The sequence below is a fragment of the Hyla sarda genome, chromosome 1 (genome assembly GCF_029499605.1).
Source record: "Hyla sarda isolate aHylSar1 chromosome 1, aHylSar1.hap1, whole genome shotgun sequence".
Classification (NCBI taxonomy): Eukaryota; Metazoa; Chordata; class Amphibia; order Anura; family Hylidae; genus Hyla; species Hyla sarda.
Genome location: NC_079189.1, coordinates 435,628,964 through 435,645,005, shown reverse-complemented (window position 1 = coordinate 435,645,005; position 16,042 = coordinate 435,628,964). Strand labels below are relative to the sequence as shown.

The window sequence follows — 16,042 nt, the reverse complement described above, 5'->3', positions numbered from 1 at the left end:
GCATAAAAATGTGAGTGACTGCTGCTGCATATTGCTAAGGGCCGGCACAAGCGATTCACATCAGACAGAATGTTGGTATAAAAACTCCTTCCTCAGCAGGAAACTCAGGAGTGTTCCCAAAGAGTTTTCAAAGAGTTTCTGTTTAATACACGGAAGTACGGAAGTTTTATCTCTGTATATATTAGCATATTTAGCATCCATTTCTTTCTTTGCCAAAGTTCATTTATGCGGCTCCTTTACTCTGAAACTGGAAAATTCCAGATCTTTGTCCTTCTATACAATCTGTATCTATTTTGTCTTCTAACGTCTCATTTTGGGCCTCCTGGCATCATTCCAAGGTCTCCATCTTAGTCACGAGCAGATAGCAAGATCAGGAACATGACATCAGGAACACATCAGGAACATGGTGTACAGGTTAAGAGTAGGTAACAAATATCTTTTTTTTCAGCATTAGAAATGGCATATAAATATATAAGTATTGATATATATATATATATTGATCGGCAGTCAGAATCATTTTAATCAACTTGTCAGGAGCACGGAAGATGACGTGCCGAGGGTAACTTACCATGTGCGTGACCTCACTGCTCCGCTCTGCTCTGCTGTTTCCATGGGCGCACGGGACGTCAGTGTTGTCCCTGCGTGCGCTACCTCCCGGCTGCCGCTGGGTTTCAAAGTTAACGCGGGGGCGCAGAAAGGTAACGGGACATCCTTGTGTCCTGAAAAGGTCTTTTGGGACACAGGGATGTCCCGAATGTGACGGGGAAATTAATCGGGGGGGGGGGCAACGGGGCGGGTACTGCAGTCGGGCCAACTGCAGCACTTGGTGCATAAGACGACCCCTGACTTTTGTGAACATTTTCCAGGGTTGAAAAGTCATCTTATACGCCGGAAAATATGGTATCCAGCAACGGAAATGTGAAGGAGGGGCACTCACCACCAGTTTGCAGCAAGAATGTCGACTTTTATTCCAGCTACATCAGTACAGAGTACATCAATAAACAGGAATGATCCAAGGAGACACTGTAGCAAAGAATGGTAATAGCTGTAAACCAAACATGTGACTATATAGAGTATACACATCTTTAGTTAGCTTCTACACTCATATAAACATGTAACATTTAGTTCTATCATGTCATTTAAGCCATCATTCCTTTGGGCCTGTGTCTTTATGATCCAGCAAGCCTCTGCTCACAGCAAAGCTTTGTGGGGGGTATTTATGAAGCATTTTACCCTGTGTTTGGCTGTGGTATGCATGTTTTGAGTCTGGTTTCTGCAGTGGTCAGGAATTTATGAAAATACAACTTTAAAAAAAAGGCTCAAAATTTGGCGCAACCCCTTTAAAATGGCGAAAATCCCCACCATTAAAAAAGTGTCATACAAATACACACATTACAATATTTTTTTGAAATTGCTCATTAATATAAGCAGATCACCTTGTTATTTGATATAATTCGAAGTAAGAGCGGCACTTCAGTAGTAGGTGAAACCAAAAGTTGGTGTTTATTCACACATATGCAATACACGCAACTTTTCGGCTCTACAATAGAGCCTTTTTCAAGTGCTTGAAAAAGGCTCTATTGTAGAGCCGAAACGTCACGTGTATTGCACATGTGTGAATAAACACCAACTTTTGGTTTCACCTACTACTGGAGTGCCGCTCTTACTTTGATATATATATATATATATATATATATATATATACATACTTTGATATATATTATGTTTGTTTCACAAATTTCTAGTAGTTTATCAAGAAAACGGCTCATCAGAATCCCACCACTAGGGGTCCCCATACCTACTGGGACACTAACCAGTAGTGCAGCAGTATCAGGCTTGTCCATGAGTCATGGACAAGAGAAGACTCATGGACAAGGCTGCATGAGCAGGTGCACCAATCACATCCCACTACCCCAAGAGAGGGACATGCCCCCTCATCCCACTACAAGGTAGGGTACACACCCCCTTCCCCTCCTCATATTTATAACCCTGTGAGCTAATGAAAAGATGTAGAATGAAATGTAAGATAAAGGACATTCACAATTAAGCTACTAAACTGCCTTGCAGTAACACCCAAGGAATCACCTCTGAAAGAGCTTCCTGGAACTATCCCCTGAAAGATATTTAAATTCTCACATATGACCAACCTTGGTGTTGGTGTACTCTGGTATGTCCTTCATCTAAGGATATACTGGCGAATGTCTCAATTTTAACATCAGTGTTGAGGGATAGCCTATGTCATTGTATACATCTACTACAGCACCTAAATTCCTGTATTGTATTCTAATTGTTACATTTCCACACCGTTTATCTGGTGGAGGATGCCATTGTGGCACTTGTAGTCCGCTGCAGGCATCCCCCATTGTAAGCATTTTTATGCTGGGGATCACCCATTGCAACAGACTACAAGGGCAGGATCTGCTCCCCCAGTATAAATGCACAACTGCATTTGAGGTTGAGCACCTCCAGCCATTTGAGACCACATCTTCTGAAATTGCACCAAATTTATAGCCTGACTTTTTGTAAATTTGGTGCAGTGAGTTAAAAAGCCACCCATGAAAAAATGGAGTAAAAAAACATACCACAGCCGTTATTAGTAAATAGCCCCCCCCCCCCCCCCCACCCAGTGTCTATTGGCAGGTCTTCTGTTGCCCCTTACTAGAAGGTGTCACTTTAAATCCTGTGCTTGATCTTCAAAAGTAGCATTGTTGCTTTAATTCATCCATTGGTAGAAAATTGTTTATGTGGGAAACCTCTTTTGTTTATTGTTTTCTTTGGGGCGATTGATAGCTGTTAATGTCTTTTTTTCCCACTTTTTTCTGGAGTTTTCTTTTTAACTGAAAAAGTACCTTAATAAACTGCCCTGTTAATTTGCACTCTCAAGCTGCAGTTTTTGTAGCGTTTTTCTTTTTCCCATCCTCCTATCTCAACCTCCTATCCTGACCTCCTATCCCGACCTCCTATCTCGACCTCTTATGCCGTCCTTCTATCCCGTCCTCCTATCTCGACCTCCTATCCCGTCCTCCTATCTCGACCTCCTATCCCGTCCTCCTATCTCGACCTCCTATCCCGACCTCCTATCTCCCCCTCCTATCTCCACCTCCTATCTCCACCTCATATCCCGTTCTCATATTCCCACCTCCTAACTCGACATCCTATCCCATTCTCCTATCCTGTCCTCCTATCTTGACCTCCTATCTCCACCTCCCATCCCGTCCTCATATCCCAACTTGTAATATGTGACCAGGTATTGAAATATCTCCAGCTATACAGAAGTTATGTGAGAACATACATTTCCCATTGATTTGCATGGGACTTTAAACAAAAACCCCGACCCTCACAAATGGGGGTAGTTAAGGGTTAAATTAACTTTCCTATATTTTAGCTATAGAAGGTGCTACTGGCACCGCTAATGGGTGTATTACACGTGCTGTAGCAATGGAGTCCGAGTACTGGGAAAGCGTTAATGGCCACTCAAACAAGTTCCCGGGTGCAATAGCGTGGAATAGGATAGGAACAATCCAACAGAGAGAATTGAATAGAAAACGCAGCACTCACCGGGATTCATGCAAGTAAAATAGCTTATTTATTCAAAGATGGTACAGCGGCTTGGATGTGTGGGGGAGCAGGTATTCAGGTGTGCAGGGGGGAAGGAGATAGGCGACGGACCGTATCGTGCACGTAGCACTTCGTCAGGCCATACGTCATGCCGCTGAGGGGAGGGTTCTTCTACCTACATCCGCAGGTAAGAGCCATGGTAACACATAAACAACAATAATTGCATATTATGTGAAAATAAAAACAATCCAATTAAAACCAATAACCCTTTACAGCACATGTGAAACAATATGAGTGTCCATACATGATGATTTGAGCTTATAATAGTGCGGCAGCTCCCACTTAGCTACGTTCATTTAACCCTAAGTTGCCTGTGGCGTCGGTGCGAATAATCCACCGCGCTTCCCTTTTGAGAAGCTCTTGACTTTTGTCCCTTATTCTAGGAGCTGTTTCTATCCTTTCAATGCCCGCAAATCTCATAGCGTCTGGGTCTCCTTCAAGTGAATCCCGCATATGAGCTATAAATCGTGAAGCTCCCACTCCTGTGGCCAACGATCTGACATGCTCGCGTATACGGTGAAAAAGAGGTCTGGTAGTTTTACCAATATAAAATCTACCGCACTTACACGTCAGAGCGTAGACCACATGTGTGGTTCTACAGGTGATAAATTGGTTCACCTTTACATCATAACCACCTAGTTTGAAATATCTCTGTCTGGAATTTAATTTGCAAAAGGAACACGTTCTGCATTGAAAGTTTCCCAAGGGTCTAATTTCCGATAACCAATTTTTCTTTCTATCAAGATGTTTTCTTTTGTGGGTCTATATGTACTTAAAAAGAGAAATAAAACAAAAGATGACAGATTTGTGTTCACTTTCAACAATACACCTATGAATGACACAATCAGAAAGGTCATTCGTCAGCACTGGTACATTTTGCAACACGACAATGACTTGTTACCATATACGACTAAACCACCCATCATCACTTATAGAAAAAATAGTACTATACATGATTACATAAAGACCCACAAAAGAAAACATCTTGATAGAAAGAAAAATTGGTTATCGGAAATTAGACCCTTGGGAAACTTTCAATGCAGAACGTGTTCTTTTTGCAAATTAAATTCCAGACAGAGATATTTCAAGCTAGGTGGTTATGATGTAAAGGTGAACCAATTTATCACCTGTAGAACCACACATGTGGTCTACGCTCTGACGTGCAAGTGCGGTAGATTTTATATTGGTATAACTACCAGACCTCTTTTTCACCGTATACGCGAGCATGTCAGATCGTTGGCCAAAGGAGTGGGAGCTTCACGATGTATAGCTCATATGCGGGATTCACTTGAAGGAGACCCAGACGCTATGAGATTTGCAGGCATTGAAAGTAGAGATGAGCGGGGGCGTGTCCTGCAGTGCATGGCGGCGGTCGCATAAACCTTGTGCTCCGCTGCAGCCCAGGCCTAATAGCGGCTAAACAGCATTGATCCTGAGCATATCGCTACGGCAATTGTGCCCACCGGTACCTGATCTGTCGGGGCACCTGATGATGACCCGGAGGCGAGGGAAAAAGAGCCCGCTGAAGCTCACGGCGTTCTTTCCTGCTGCAGAGGCCTCACAAGATGGCGCGGCTCTGTGCGGGTCAGCGTCTCCGGCTACTGCAAGCGCCTCACCAGCGTCTTCATCCTCTCAGACGGGCTGCGCCCTGGAGGCTTCTCCTTCAACTCCTCCGACTCTCCTGACAGGCTGGTCGCCTTCGGTGCAGCAGGACCCGCAGGTACCGTTTTCCCCGATCTCTTCTAAGCCACTGGGAGCGGGGACCCTGCATACTAGAGGCCCAGGAGGCCCTGATGGGAGCTCTTCGTCGGCGCCCCTAACTGAACCTATTATGAGGGGGCTTCTCGCTGAGTTACATACCTCCATTCAGGGTGACATTAAGGCAGCCGTGTCCAATATACAGCATGAGATCTCCTCTCTTGGACACCGCACATCGCACATTGAGAACAAGATGGCGGAACTCACCTCTTCTCATAATGAAGTAGTGGACCTAGCTAATGGCCTGGAGGATGAGGTTACCGCTCTTCAACTTAAGATAGCGGATATGGAGGACAGGTCTCGCCGCAACAATTTAAGGGTGAGAGGGGTGCCGGAGTCTGTGAAGACGGAGGACCTCAACAGCTTCCTAACGGATTACTTTGCATTGTTGCTGCCTCAGGCTTCCACCCTAGATCTGCTAATGGACAGAGTCCACAGGCTCCCTAAGCCCAAAACCCTACCAGCTGCTACACCAAGGGATGTGATTCTGCGCCTTCACTTCTACCATATTAAGGAACAATTGATGTCGGTGGCGCGCTCCTCACCCTCCCTACCAGATGGGTATTCGGGACTCCAACTTTACACGGACCTATCTGCTGCCACTCTAGCCAGGAGACGTGAGTTCAGTGCAGGGACTAAAGCTCTCAGAGAAAAAGGGATCCCTTATAAATGGGGATTCCCTGTGAAATTGATTATCACCAATAAGGGGTCCAAACATGTGGTCTCTTCCCCGGAGACCCTTTTGCAACTGTGTGCGGAATGGAACTTGCCTGTTGATCTGACTGCTCAGAGGTCCCTGGACATACCACATGCTGCAAAGATAGCTGAGGAATGGAAGGTTGTCTCCCACCGCAAGAAAAAAACCAAGACATGAACTGTTTCTCTGCCTCTAGACAGGCCTGTCCGACTTGACTCACTGGCTTGCGACTGGGGTACCCTTCCCCATCTTCTGGGTTACTTATCCTCTTAGTGCTCTGGATACTTTTCCTGAATGTTTGAACATTCGGCCTAACTGCAGTCGAATGTACTTACCTACCCCCATTAAGACCTACCACATGGTCTTTACCACTGCTTGCTCAATTTATCTGTTCTTTGTTGTTCGTTCTGTTTACTTGTTTTCTGTCCCGTTGGTCCTCCATCACTTGCTTTCTCTGATATTGGATATGAGAGGCTCCTCTTGCGAGCTGCTAAGTGTAGATGTAGCCTCTTCGACGGGAGTACCTGCTCCTTTTCAGTTTACTGTGCTAATGGTTCTGCTTTGCGTTGATGTATACTTTAATTATGGTTATTAAGGTTGTGTCTATGAATGTGCGGGGTCTTAACTCACCGTATAAAAGGTCTCTGGTGTGGAGGGAGGCTGGACGCCTGGCGGCCGATATCCTCTGTATACAAGAATCCCATTTATTAGCCCTAGATGCCCATAGACTCCAAAATAAGAGATATCCACACATCTATCAGGCGCATGCTGTCCACAAGAAGGGAGGAGTGGCGATTGCATTTAAGAACACCCTGACGGTTACAGTCCAGCACTCTGTGATAGATGATAGAGGTCGTTTTATAATTATTGTGTGCTTACTAAACAATGTTCAATATACCTTAGGCTCCTTATATGCGCCTAATACGAAACAGTGTACCTTCCTCAGGGCATTCTTGCGCAAATTGGAATCCTTGAGAAGGGGCCACTGCCTACTGCTAGGAGATTTTAATATGACCATGTGGCCTAGTGTAGATTCTACTTCGCCCAGTTTGAAAAAAGAACCCACCGGTTTCTTCACTAGTGTGTCCCAAAATGACCTATATGATGTTTGGCGTATATCCCACCCCACGGAAAGGGACTTCACCTTCTTTTCTCATGTGCATAAGATATACACCAGAATAGATTACGCCCTTACCTCCCACTCTCTTCTATCATTGGTTTCAGAGGCCCAAATTATGCCCATAGAATGGTCGGACCACTCCCCCATAAGCGTAACCATTAAAGAATCGCATAGCCCCCGCCCGACCTATATTTGGAGACTTAACCCACTAATACTCCATAACCCTGAATACTCTGAAGCGACCAAGTTGGCGGTTGATGCCTACTTCCGCATTAATGATACTGGTGATGTCACAGACCCCATGCTTTGGTGTGCGTTTAAGGCTACAATTAGGGGCCACTTTATTAGCCAAACAGCCTATGACAGGAAGCTCCGCCAGACTAAAACACTAGAACTCCAACAGCGCCTTGCAGAATTACATAGGCGCAATAAGACCTCGTACTCTCCATCACTAGTAGGAGAAATTTCACAGGTTAGTGCTACCCTAAACTCCCTCTCTTTACACAGCTACGAGATGGCACTGAGAAGGCTCAAAATGACGTGGTATTGGCAGGGTAATAGATCTGGCTCTATACTGGCTAAACAACTTAAAAAACGTCAGGATAAGGGGAGAATCCCCTTCCTTACTAAATCTGATGGTTCTATAGTTACTGACCCTCAAAATATAGCTAATTGTTTTGCAGATTTTTATAGCAAATTATACAATCTTCAACATGACATTGCTACTCCACAGCCTGATGAAGCAGTTATCTCTTCTTTTCTGTCCTCTATGTCCCTCCCCTCTCTGTCCTCGGACCAAGCATCTGATCTTTGCTCTCCCTTCTCCACAGAAGAAATTCTTGAATGTGTGCGTTCCCTCAAGCCCTCGAAGTCACCTGGCCCTGATGGTATTACAAATGAATTCTATAAGCGATTTGGCCCTTCCGTAGCTCCCTTTTTGACCAGAGCCTTTAACCATATTAAGGAGAACGGTGTGCCCCCTAAAGAGATGTTGGATGCTTTGGTCGTTACCATACCTAAACCTGGTAAGCCACTGGACTCTACCCTAAATTACAGACCAATATCTCTCTTAAATAGTGATATTAAATTGTATGCCCTGGCTCTAGCTGCTAGGTTGAATAGGGTTTTGCCGGACCTAATTCACAGGGACCAGGTTGGCTTCGTCAAGGGTCGTCAAACGGTGGATGGTACGAGACGCTTTCTCGACATCATCACAAAAGCGCATTCCGATCGGACGCCTTCTCTCTTGCTATCCCTTGATGCGGAGAAGGCGTTCGATCGAGTGCACTGGGGATATTTGCGAAGTGTGCTGCGTAAGTTTGGTTTTCCCCACTCTTTGGAATCCGCCATTATGGCACTATATACGCTCCCATCTGCCAGAATTTACACGATGGGTGCCCTTTCTAATAGTTTCTCACTTAGCAATGGGACAAGACAGGGGTGCCCACTATCCCCTCTTATATTTACTTTAGTTATGGAGCCGCTTGCTCAATCCATCAGGGACTCCCCAGACATTGCGGGCATTCAAATAGGAAAAGTAGACCACAGGATTGGCTTGTTTGCCGACGATGTTATCATTAGTCTCTCCAACCCCCTGAGCTCTTTAGGCCCAGTTATGGACATTATTGATGCCTTTAGCCGAGTTAGCTTTTATAAGATTAACCCCACAAAGTCGTGTATCTTACCATTGCAGATACCCATTGAGCAACAGAGAGTGCTGCAAGCTAAATATCCCTTTCAATTGGTCACGGACCAGATTCCTTACCTGGGCATAGTCCTTACTGCGTTGCCCGATAAGACAATTGCTTCTAATTTTGCTGTTGTGCGGTCCCAGCTTACCAAGGAAATTGATAACTTCTCCAAGCTTCCTATCTCATGGGCGGGACATGTTGCCACTGCTAAGATGATGCTGCTCCCTAAAATTTTATATTTTTTTAGATGCCTGCCGATGATAATGCCCGCCTCCTTCCTCTCACAATTACAGAGAATGCTCTTACGATTTATTTGGGATGGCAAGCACCCTAGGGTTGGTGCGAATATATTGTATCGCCCTGTGCATGAGGGGGGTATGGGGGTGCCCAACCTTAAATTGTACTATCACGCTGTTCTACTCGATCAGCTTAAAAAATGGTGGTGGCAGGACGCTCCCCCCCTGTGGGTAGATATTGAAGCTGCTGTCCTCAATGTCTCTAATTTTAATAACTTTCTCTGGGCATTGCGCTTTAACCCTACCTTTGCTCCCTCTTCTCCTTTCTCCACTATTGCGGCTGCCATCAGGTTATGGAGTAGGGTGGCGCGGATTAAAAATCTTTGTCCACCTAGAGTGAAGGATATCCCTTTAGCTGCTATAGGAGACTATCTTCTAGATATAGATTTTAAGCCCTGGATAGATGCGGGCATCCTCACTGTGGCATTGATTAGCGATGCTAATGGGTTGATGCCCTTCACTGATATTGTACGCATGTTCTCTATATCACAGAAAGACTTTTACAAATATTTGAGGCTTAGACATTTTTTGAGATCCCTTCCTTGGGATAGCTCTCGGCCTCGCACTGCGTATGAACATCATTTCCTGTGCAGGGACTCCATTGCTAGGGGTATCTCCCTTGCTTATGTAGCTTTGACTGAGGCGGAGGGGGAAATGATCAGTACGTTTAAGTCCAGATGGGAGGAGGACCTGGCACGCAGATTCACGGCTGAGCAGTGGAGCTTTGTCTTTAACATGCACAAAAAATATTCTAAATGTGTTAATCATTTCGAAGCTTCCAGGAAGCTCCTATACCGATGGTACTACACGCCGGTTCGTCTGGCTAAAATATACCCTACCACCTCCCCGGTGTGTTGGCGATGTAACCGGGAAAGTGGTACCTTGCTACACGTATGGTGGACTTGCCCGTTAATTGTACCTCTTTGGACCAAAATTAAAAAGTTGTTGGACAACCTGGTGGATTGCCCCTTCTCATGGGGCCCAGAGAGTGCGCTACTATTCCTGTCCCTAGAACAAGTTCCCCCGCATTATATGACCATTTTATATCATATTCTGACAGTTGTGAGGGCTCACATTGCTCGGAGGTGGAAGTCGACTGAGGTGCCGGGTCTTCCTGCCATTCTAGCGGAGGTTCACAGTAACCTCGTGTTGGAGGGATTGATAGCGAAGAGGTGTGGGGCTTCTAATAGCCGTATAGCTACTCTGTCCCAGTGGACGGACAGTTGTTCGACCCCAGTTAGGGTCGTAGATTAACTAATTGTGTATGCACGATGTATCTCACTCTGATATGTGTATTATGATTATGATTGTATTGGTGGTCTCTCATTCCTTGTTTTATACTTTGTATATTGAGGACCTTACTGTTGTTCTGTTGGTTGTGCTCCTTTAATAGGTGCATAACTGTACTGGTTTGTGTTATATGAAAATTTATAAATAAAGTTTAAAAAAAAAAAAAAAAAAAAAGAAAGTAGAGATGAGCGAACTTACAGTAAATTCGATTCGTCACGAACTTCTCAGCTCGGCAGTTGATGACTTTTCCTGCGTAAATTAGTTCAGCCTTCAGGTGCTCCGGTGGGCTGGAAAAGGTGGATACATTCCTAGGAAAGAGTCTCCTAGGACTGTATCCACCTTTTCCAGCCCACCGGAGCACCGGAAAGCTGAACTAATTTATGCAGGAAAAGTCATCAACTGCCGAGCCGAGAAGTTCGTGACAAATCAAATTTACTGTAAGTTCACTCATCTCTAATTGAAGGGATAGAAGCAGCTTCTAGAATAAGGGACAAAAGTCAAGAGCTTCTCAAAAGGGTAGCGCAGTGGATTATTCGCACTGACGCCAAAGGCAACTTAGGGTTAAATGAACGTAGCAAAATAGGAGCTGCCACACTATTATAAGCTCAAATCATCATGTATGGACACTCATATTGTTTCACATGTGCTGTAAAGGGTTATTGGTTTTAATTGGATTGTTTTTATTTTCACATAATATGCAATTATTGTTGTTTATGTGTTACCATGGCTCTTACCTGCGGATGTAGGTAGAAGAACCCTCCCCTCAGCGGCATGACGTATGGCCTGACAAAGTGCTACGTGCACGATACGGTCCGTCGCCTATCTCCTTCCCCCCTGACACCTGAATACCTGCTCCCCCACATATCCATGCCGCTGTACCGTCTTTGAATAAAGAAGCTGATTTTACTTGCATGAATCCCGTTGAGTGCTGCGTTTTCTATTCAATTCTCTCTGTTGGATTGTATCCTATATTTTAAGTGGACATATAAGTAACATGTGACCAAGTATTATCGAAATATCTCCAGCCGTTTGGAAGTTATGCAGTAACATACATTTTCCATAGACTTGTATAGGGCCTTAAACATAAACCCCACCCCTGGCAAATGGTGGTGAGTAAGGGTTAAATCACCTATCCTATGTTTGTTGTTGACATATAAGTAACATGTGTGCCAAGTTTCATGTTAATATCTTTAGCCGCTTGGAAGTTTTTGGGGAACATACATACATACACACACACATGTTGAGTTTTTTATATATATACTAGCTGAGTACCTGGCGTTGCCCGGTTTTTCCTTCCTCATCCTTGTTGGGAAGGAAAATCAACAGAGGAAGCTTTTGACTTCATATCCCATCCCCATATATTGTTGTCATATCCCAAGCCCATATCCCGTCCTCATACCCCGACCTTCTATCCCGACCTCCTATCCAGTTCTCCTATCCTGTCCTCCTATCCCATCCTCCTATTTTGACCTCCTCTCCTGACCTGCTGTCCCGTCCTCCTATCTCGACCTCCTATCCCGTCCTCCTATCTCCACCTCATATCCTGACCTCCTAACTCGACCTCTTATCCCACCCTCCTATCCCAACCTCCTATCCCATCCTCCTATCCCCTCCTCCTATCTCAACCTCCTATCCTGACCTCCTATCCCAACCTTCTATCTCGACCTCCTATCCCGTTCTCATATCCCGACCTCCTATATCCACCTCCTATCTCGACCTCCTATACCTTCCTCTTATCCCGTCCTCATATCCCGACCTCCTAACTCGACCTTCTATCTTGACGTCCTATCTCGACCTCCTATCCTGACCTCCTATCCCATCCTCATATCCCGACCTCCTATCCCGACCTCCTATCTCCTCCTCCTATACCGTCCTTCTATCTCCACCTCCTATACCGTCTTCCTATCTCCACCTCCTATACTGTCCTCATATCCTGACCTCCTAACTCGACCTCCTATCCCACCCTCCTATCCCATCCTCCTATCCCCTCCTCCTATCTTGACCTCCTATCCCGTCCTCCTATCTTGACCTATTATCCCATCCTCATATCCCGTCCTCCTATCCCGACCTCTTATCCCGACCTCTTATCCCCTCCTCCTATCTCCACCTCCTATCTCCACCTCCTATCCCGTCCTCTCATCCCGTCCTCATACCCCTACCTCCTAACTCGACCTCCTATCTCGACCTCCTATCCCGACCTCCTATCCCGTCCTCCTATCTCGACCTCCTATCCCGTCCTCCTATCCCGACCTCCTATCCTGACCTCCTATCCCGTCCTCCTATCCCGACCTCCTATCCTGACCTCCTATCCCGTCCTCATATCCCGTCCTCCTATCTCCACCTTCTATCCCAACCTCCTATCCCATCCTCCTATCTCGACCTCCTATCCCGACCTCCTATCCCGTCCTCCTATGCCGTCCTCCTATCTCAACCTCCTATCCTGTCCTCATATCCCGAACGCCTATCTCGACATCCTATCCCGTCCTCATATCCCGACCTCCTAACTCAACCTCCTATCCCGACCCGTAATATGTGCACCAGGTATTGAAATATCTCCAGCCGTACAGAAGTTATGTGGGAACATACATTTCCTATTCATTTTCATGGGACTTTAAACAAAAACCCCGACACTCACAAATGGGGGTGGTTAAGGGTTAAATTAACTATCCTATATTTTAAGTGGACATATAAGTAACATGTGACCAAGTATTATCAAAATATCTCCAGCTGTTTGGAAGTTATGCTGTAACATATATTTCCCATAGAGTTGTATGGGACTTTAAACATAAACCCCGCCCCTGGCAAATGGGGGTGAGTAAGGGTTAAATGACCTATCCTATTTTTGTTGTTGACATATAAGTAACATGTGTGCCAAGTTTCATGTTAATATCTTTAGCCGTTTGGACGTTTTTGTGGAACATACATACATACATACATACATACATACATACACACATACACACATTGAATTTTATATATATAGATAATGGACTTTATTCTTGTTTTTTTCTTTGGCATTTCCCTCTGCATTTTTATCATGACATATCATGTGTCTCAAGAATTTCTATTGAAGATGGGGGGGGGGGGGGGGGTGGAGGGAGAAGCCCCAAAAGAATGGCAATGCTAAATGCCGTCTTTTATAGCATTTTTTTTTGTTCACTAGACATGTGCACAACCCAAAATTTTGAGTCGCTAAGTTTTTTTTTTTTTCGGATTAAAATTTTTTCGGTTCTGTTATACCTTTGGGATACAGTAATTTGTTTTATTATGTTTTCGGATACATTCATATATTTTTTTCAGTTCTATTCGGAAACTGTTCGGCTTTCAGATGAATTCGTTATTTCGGTCCATTCGTTATACATGTCGTTATTTTTCTTTTGTTTTCGGCCAATTTCGTTAATTGTTTTTATGGTTATTGGAGATGGAGATATCCGAGATACCTTTTTTAATAAAATTTCGTAGGGTACCATTAAAAACGAAAATAAAAAAGATTCAGTAGTGAAGGAAAAAAATTGTATCTAATGAAATTTATCTTTTTTATAACATATTTTTTATTAATTTTTAAACAGGGATCAATTTATGTGGGCGGGCAGGGCACTAAAAATGTAGCCGACAATAATAAAAATGTAGTGTGTGTGGGTGTTTTTCACTTTTATTTTCTTTTTTTTTAGGTAGTACTACTACTCCCAGCATGGACATACTGTTCCATGATGGGAGTAGTAGTACCTTTACTAATTGACAGATCGCCCGGGGTTCGTTGTGATCCTCCTGTATAATGTATAGATGCGGCCGCTCTTCTATGGTCCCCTGCACTGTTGTATATTTACACCTATTCATATTTCCCGCAGAGAGTTGTGATTGGCCAGATGGTTCCAGCCAATCACAACACTCTGTGGGATATATGAATATGCGTATATATACGTCAGTGCAGGGGACCATAGAAGAGCGGCCGGAGGATCACAGCAGGTGTCAGTAGTGAACAATATGCAATAGAAATGGAAAAAAGACGCACTCACCCAGTATACAGCAAACGTCAAGAGACTTTATTTGGACATCACAGTGAGGACATCAGACGGGGGAAACGAAGAAACACAGCTCGGGAGAGCTGCGGGAGGAGCGGGGATGGCCCTGTTTCGCTGTCACGCCTATCTCCGCCGCTGTATCCGGCACCAAGTTAAATAGACAAAGTCTCCGCAGGGAGGCAGCGGCTGAGAGGTCCGGAGTCATAACAACAGGTAAACAAACACACCTCGTGGCGTAGAAATGGCGAGATGCCGGGGAGCATGCGCAAAACACACGGAGATGGGACAATGTCCTAGGAGATACCTGGAGCTCATGGGATACAACAAGTGTAAATGGACTGCGGAAAATAGCAGAGAAATAGAATACACCAGTACACATCTATGGAGCAGGATAGGTACAAAAACCGAGGGAGGGAAGGGGGAGAAAAAAGTGTCAGGAGTGACATCCACTGTGATCTTTCCTTAACTGCAGGTACTACTACTCTCAACATGGAGCACATTCTGCTTCCTGCTGGGAGCTGTAGTTAGACAGATCGCAACAGGTGTCAGAATTTACATTCACTGCGATCTGTCTATTAATGCAGGTACTACAGCTCACAGCATGGAGCAGAGTGTGCTCCATGTTGGGAATAGTAGTACCTGCAGGTAAGAACAGATCACAGCGGGTATCACTACTGACATCCGCTGTGATCGTCCTAACTATTGCAGAGATGTGGAGCAGCTTTCTCCTGCGCTCGCATACTCCGGCCAGTGATGTGATTAGAACATCACTCATTCATATTTCCCTCTGAGAGCTGTGATTGGCTGCAACTATCCGGCCAATGCCCACTCTGGGCAGAAAATATGAATGAGTGATGTTCTATTCACATCACTGGCCGGAGTATAGTGCAGAGATGCGAGTGCTGTATAGAGCCGCTCTGCATCTCTGCTATATTATGGACAATATGTCTATTAGTACAGGAACAGTCTGCTCCATGCTGGGAGTAGTAGTACTCCCTAAAAAATTTATAAAATAGAGAAACAAAAGTGAAACATACACACTTTATTACATGGTCCCTTGCTTTTAAATTAAAACAAATTTTGTTTTAACAAAAATAAAATTATTTTTCACAATTTCGTAGGCATGTACAATTCGATTTGTTACAAATTCAGATTCATACGGATGTAAATATTTCGTACATTCGGATCAATCCGAATGTACGAAATATGAACAATTCGGACGAAAACGAATCACGTCCAAAACGAATTGCACATGTCTATTGTTCACATATGGGAAAGAAATGTCAAGATTTTGTTCTAAAAACAAAAAAACACCATGGTCTCAACATGCTGCAATTTTAGACCAAAATCGCCAAAAAAATTTAAATAAAATCCAAAGATGAGGGAAAAAAAATGCCAAGTGGGTTTGGTGTTTCATAAATCCCTATTGACTTTCAGCTAACATCTGGCCACAGCATTTCTCCCCCCCCCCCCCCCCCCCCCCCCCCCCAAAAACACAGTGCGGCATTGTAGTGTTTTTTTTAGGTGTTTTTGCAAACAAAAAACATTTG

At 44.5% G+C, this 16,042-nt stretch overlaps 1 protein-coding gene across 9 annotated transcripts in view; it reads left to right on the top strand.

Annotated features, from left to right (window-relative positions):
* LOC130282706 (solute carrier family 2, facilitated glucose transporter member 11-like) overlaps positions 1-16,042 on the top strand; it is a 141,629-nt gene that overhangs the window by 17,125 nt on the left and 108,462 nt on the right. For 6 of the 9 annotated variants that reach the window (XR_008846508.1, XR_008846507.1, XM_056531308.1 and 3 more), the window contains exon 1: positions 376-425. The exons of 2 other annotated variants lie outside the window; for them this stretch is intronic. Coding sequence is in view for 4 of the 7 variants with exons in the window: in XM_056531308.1 (XP_056387283.1) it covers positions 379-425 (47 nt within the window). In the remaining 3 variants the exon portion in view is untranslated. Of the gene's footprint in view, positions 1-364; positions 426-16,042 lie in introns of those variants that run through there. One more of the 9 variants, XM_056531258.1, reaches the window with a different exon arrangement.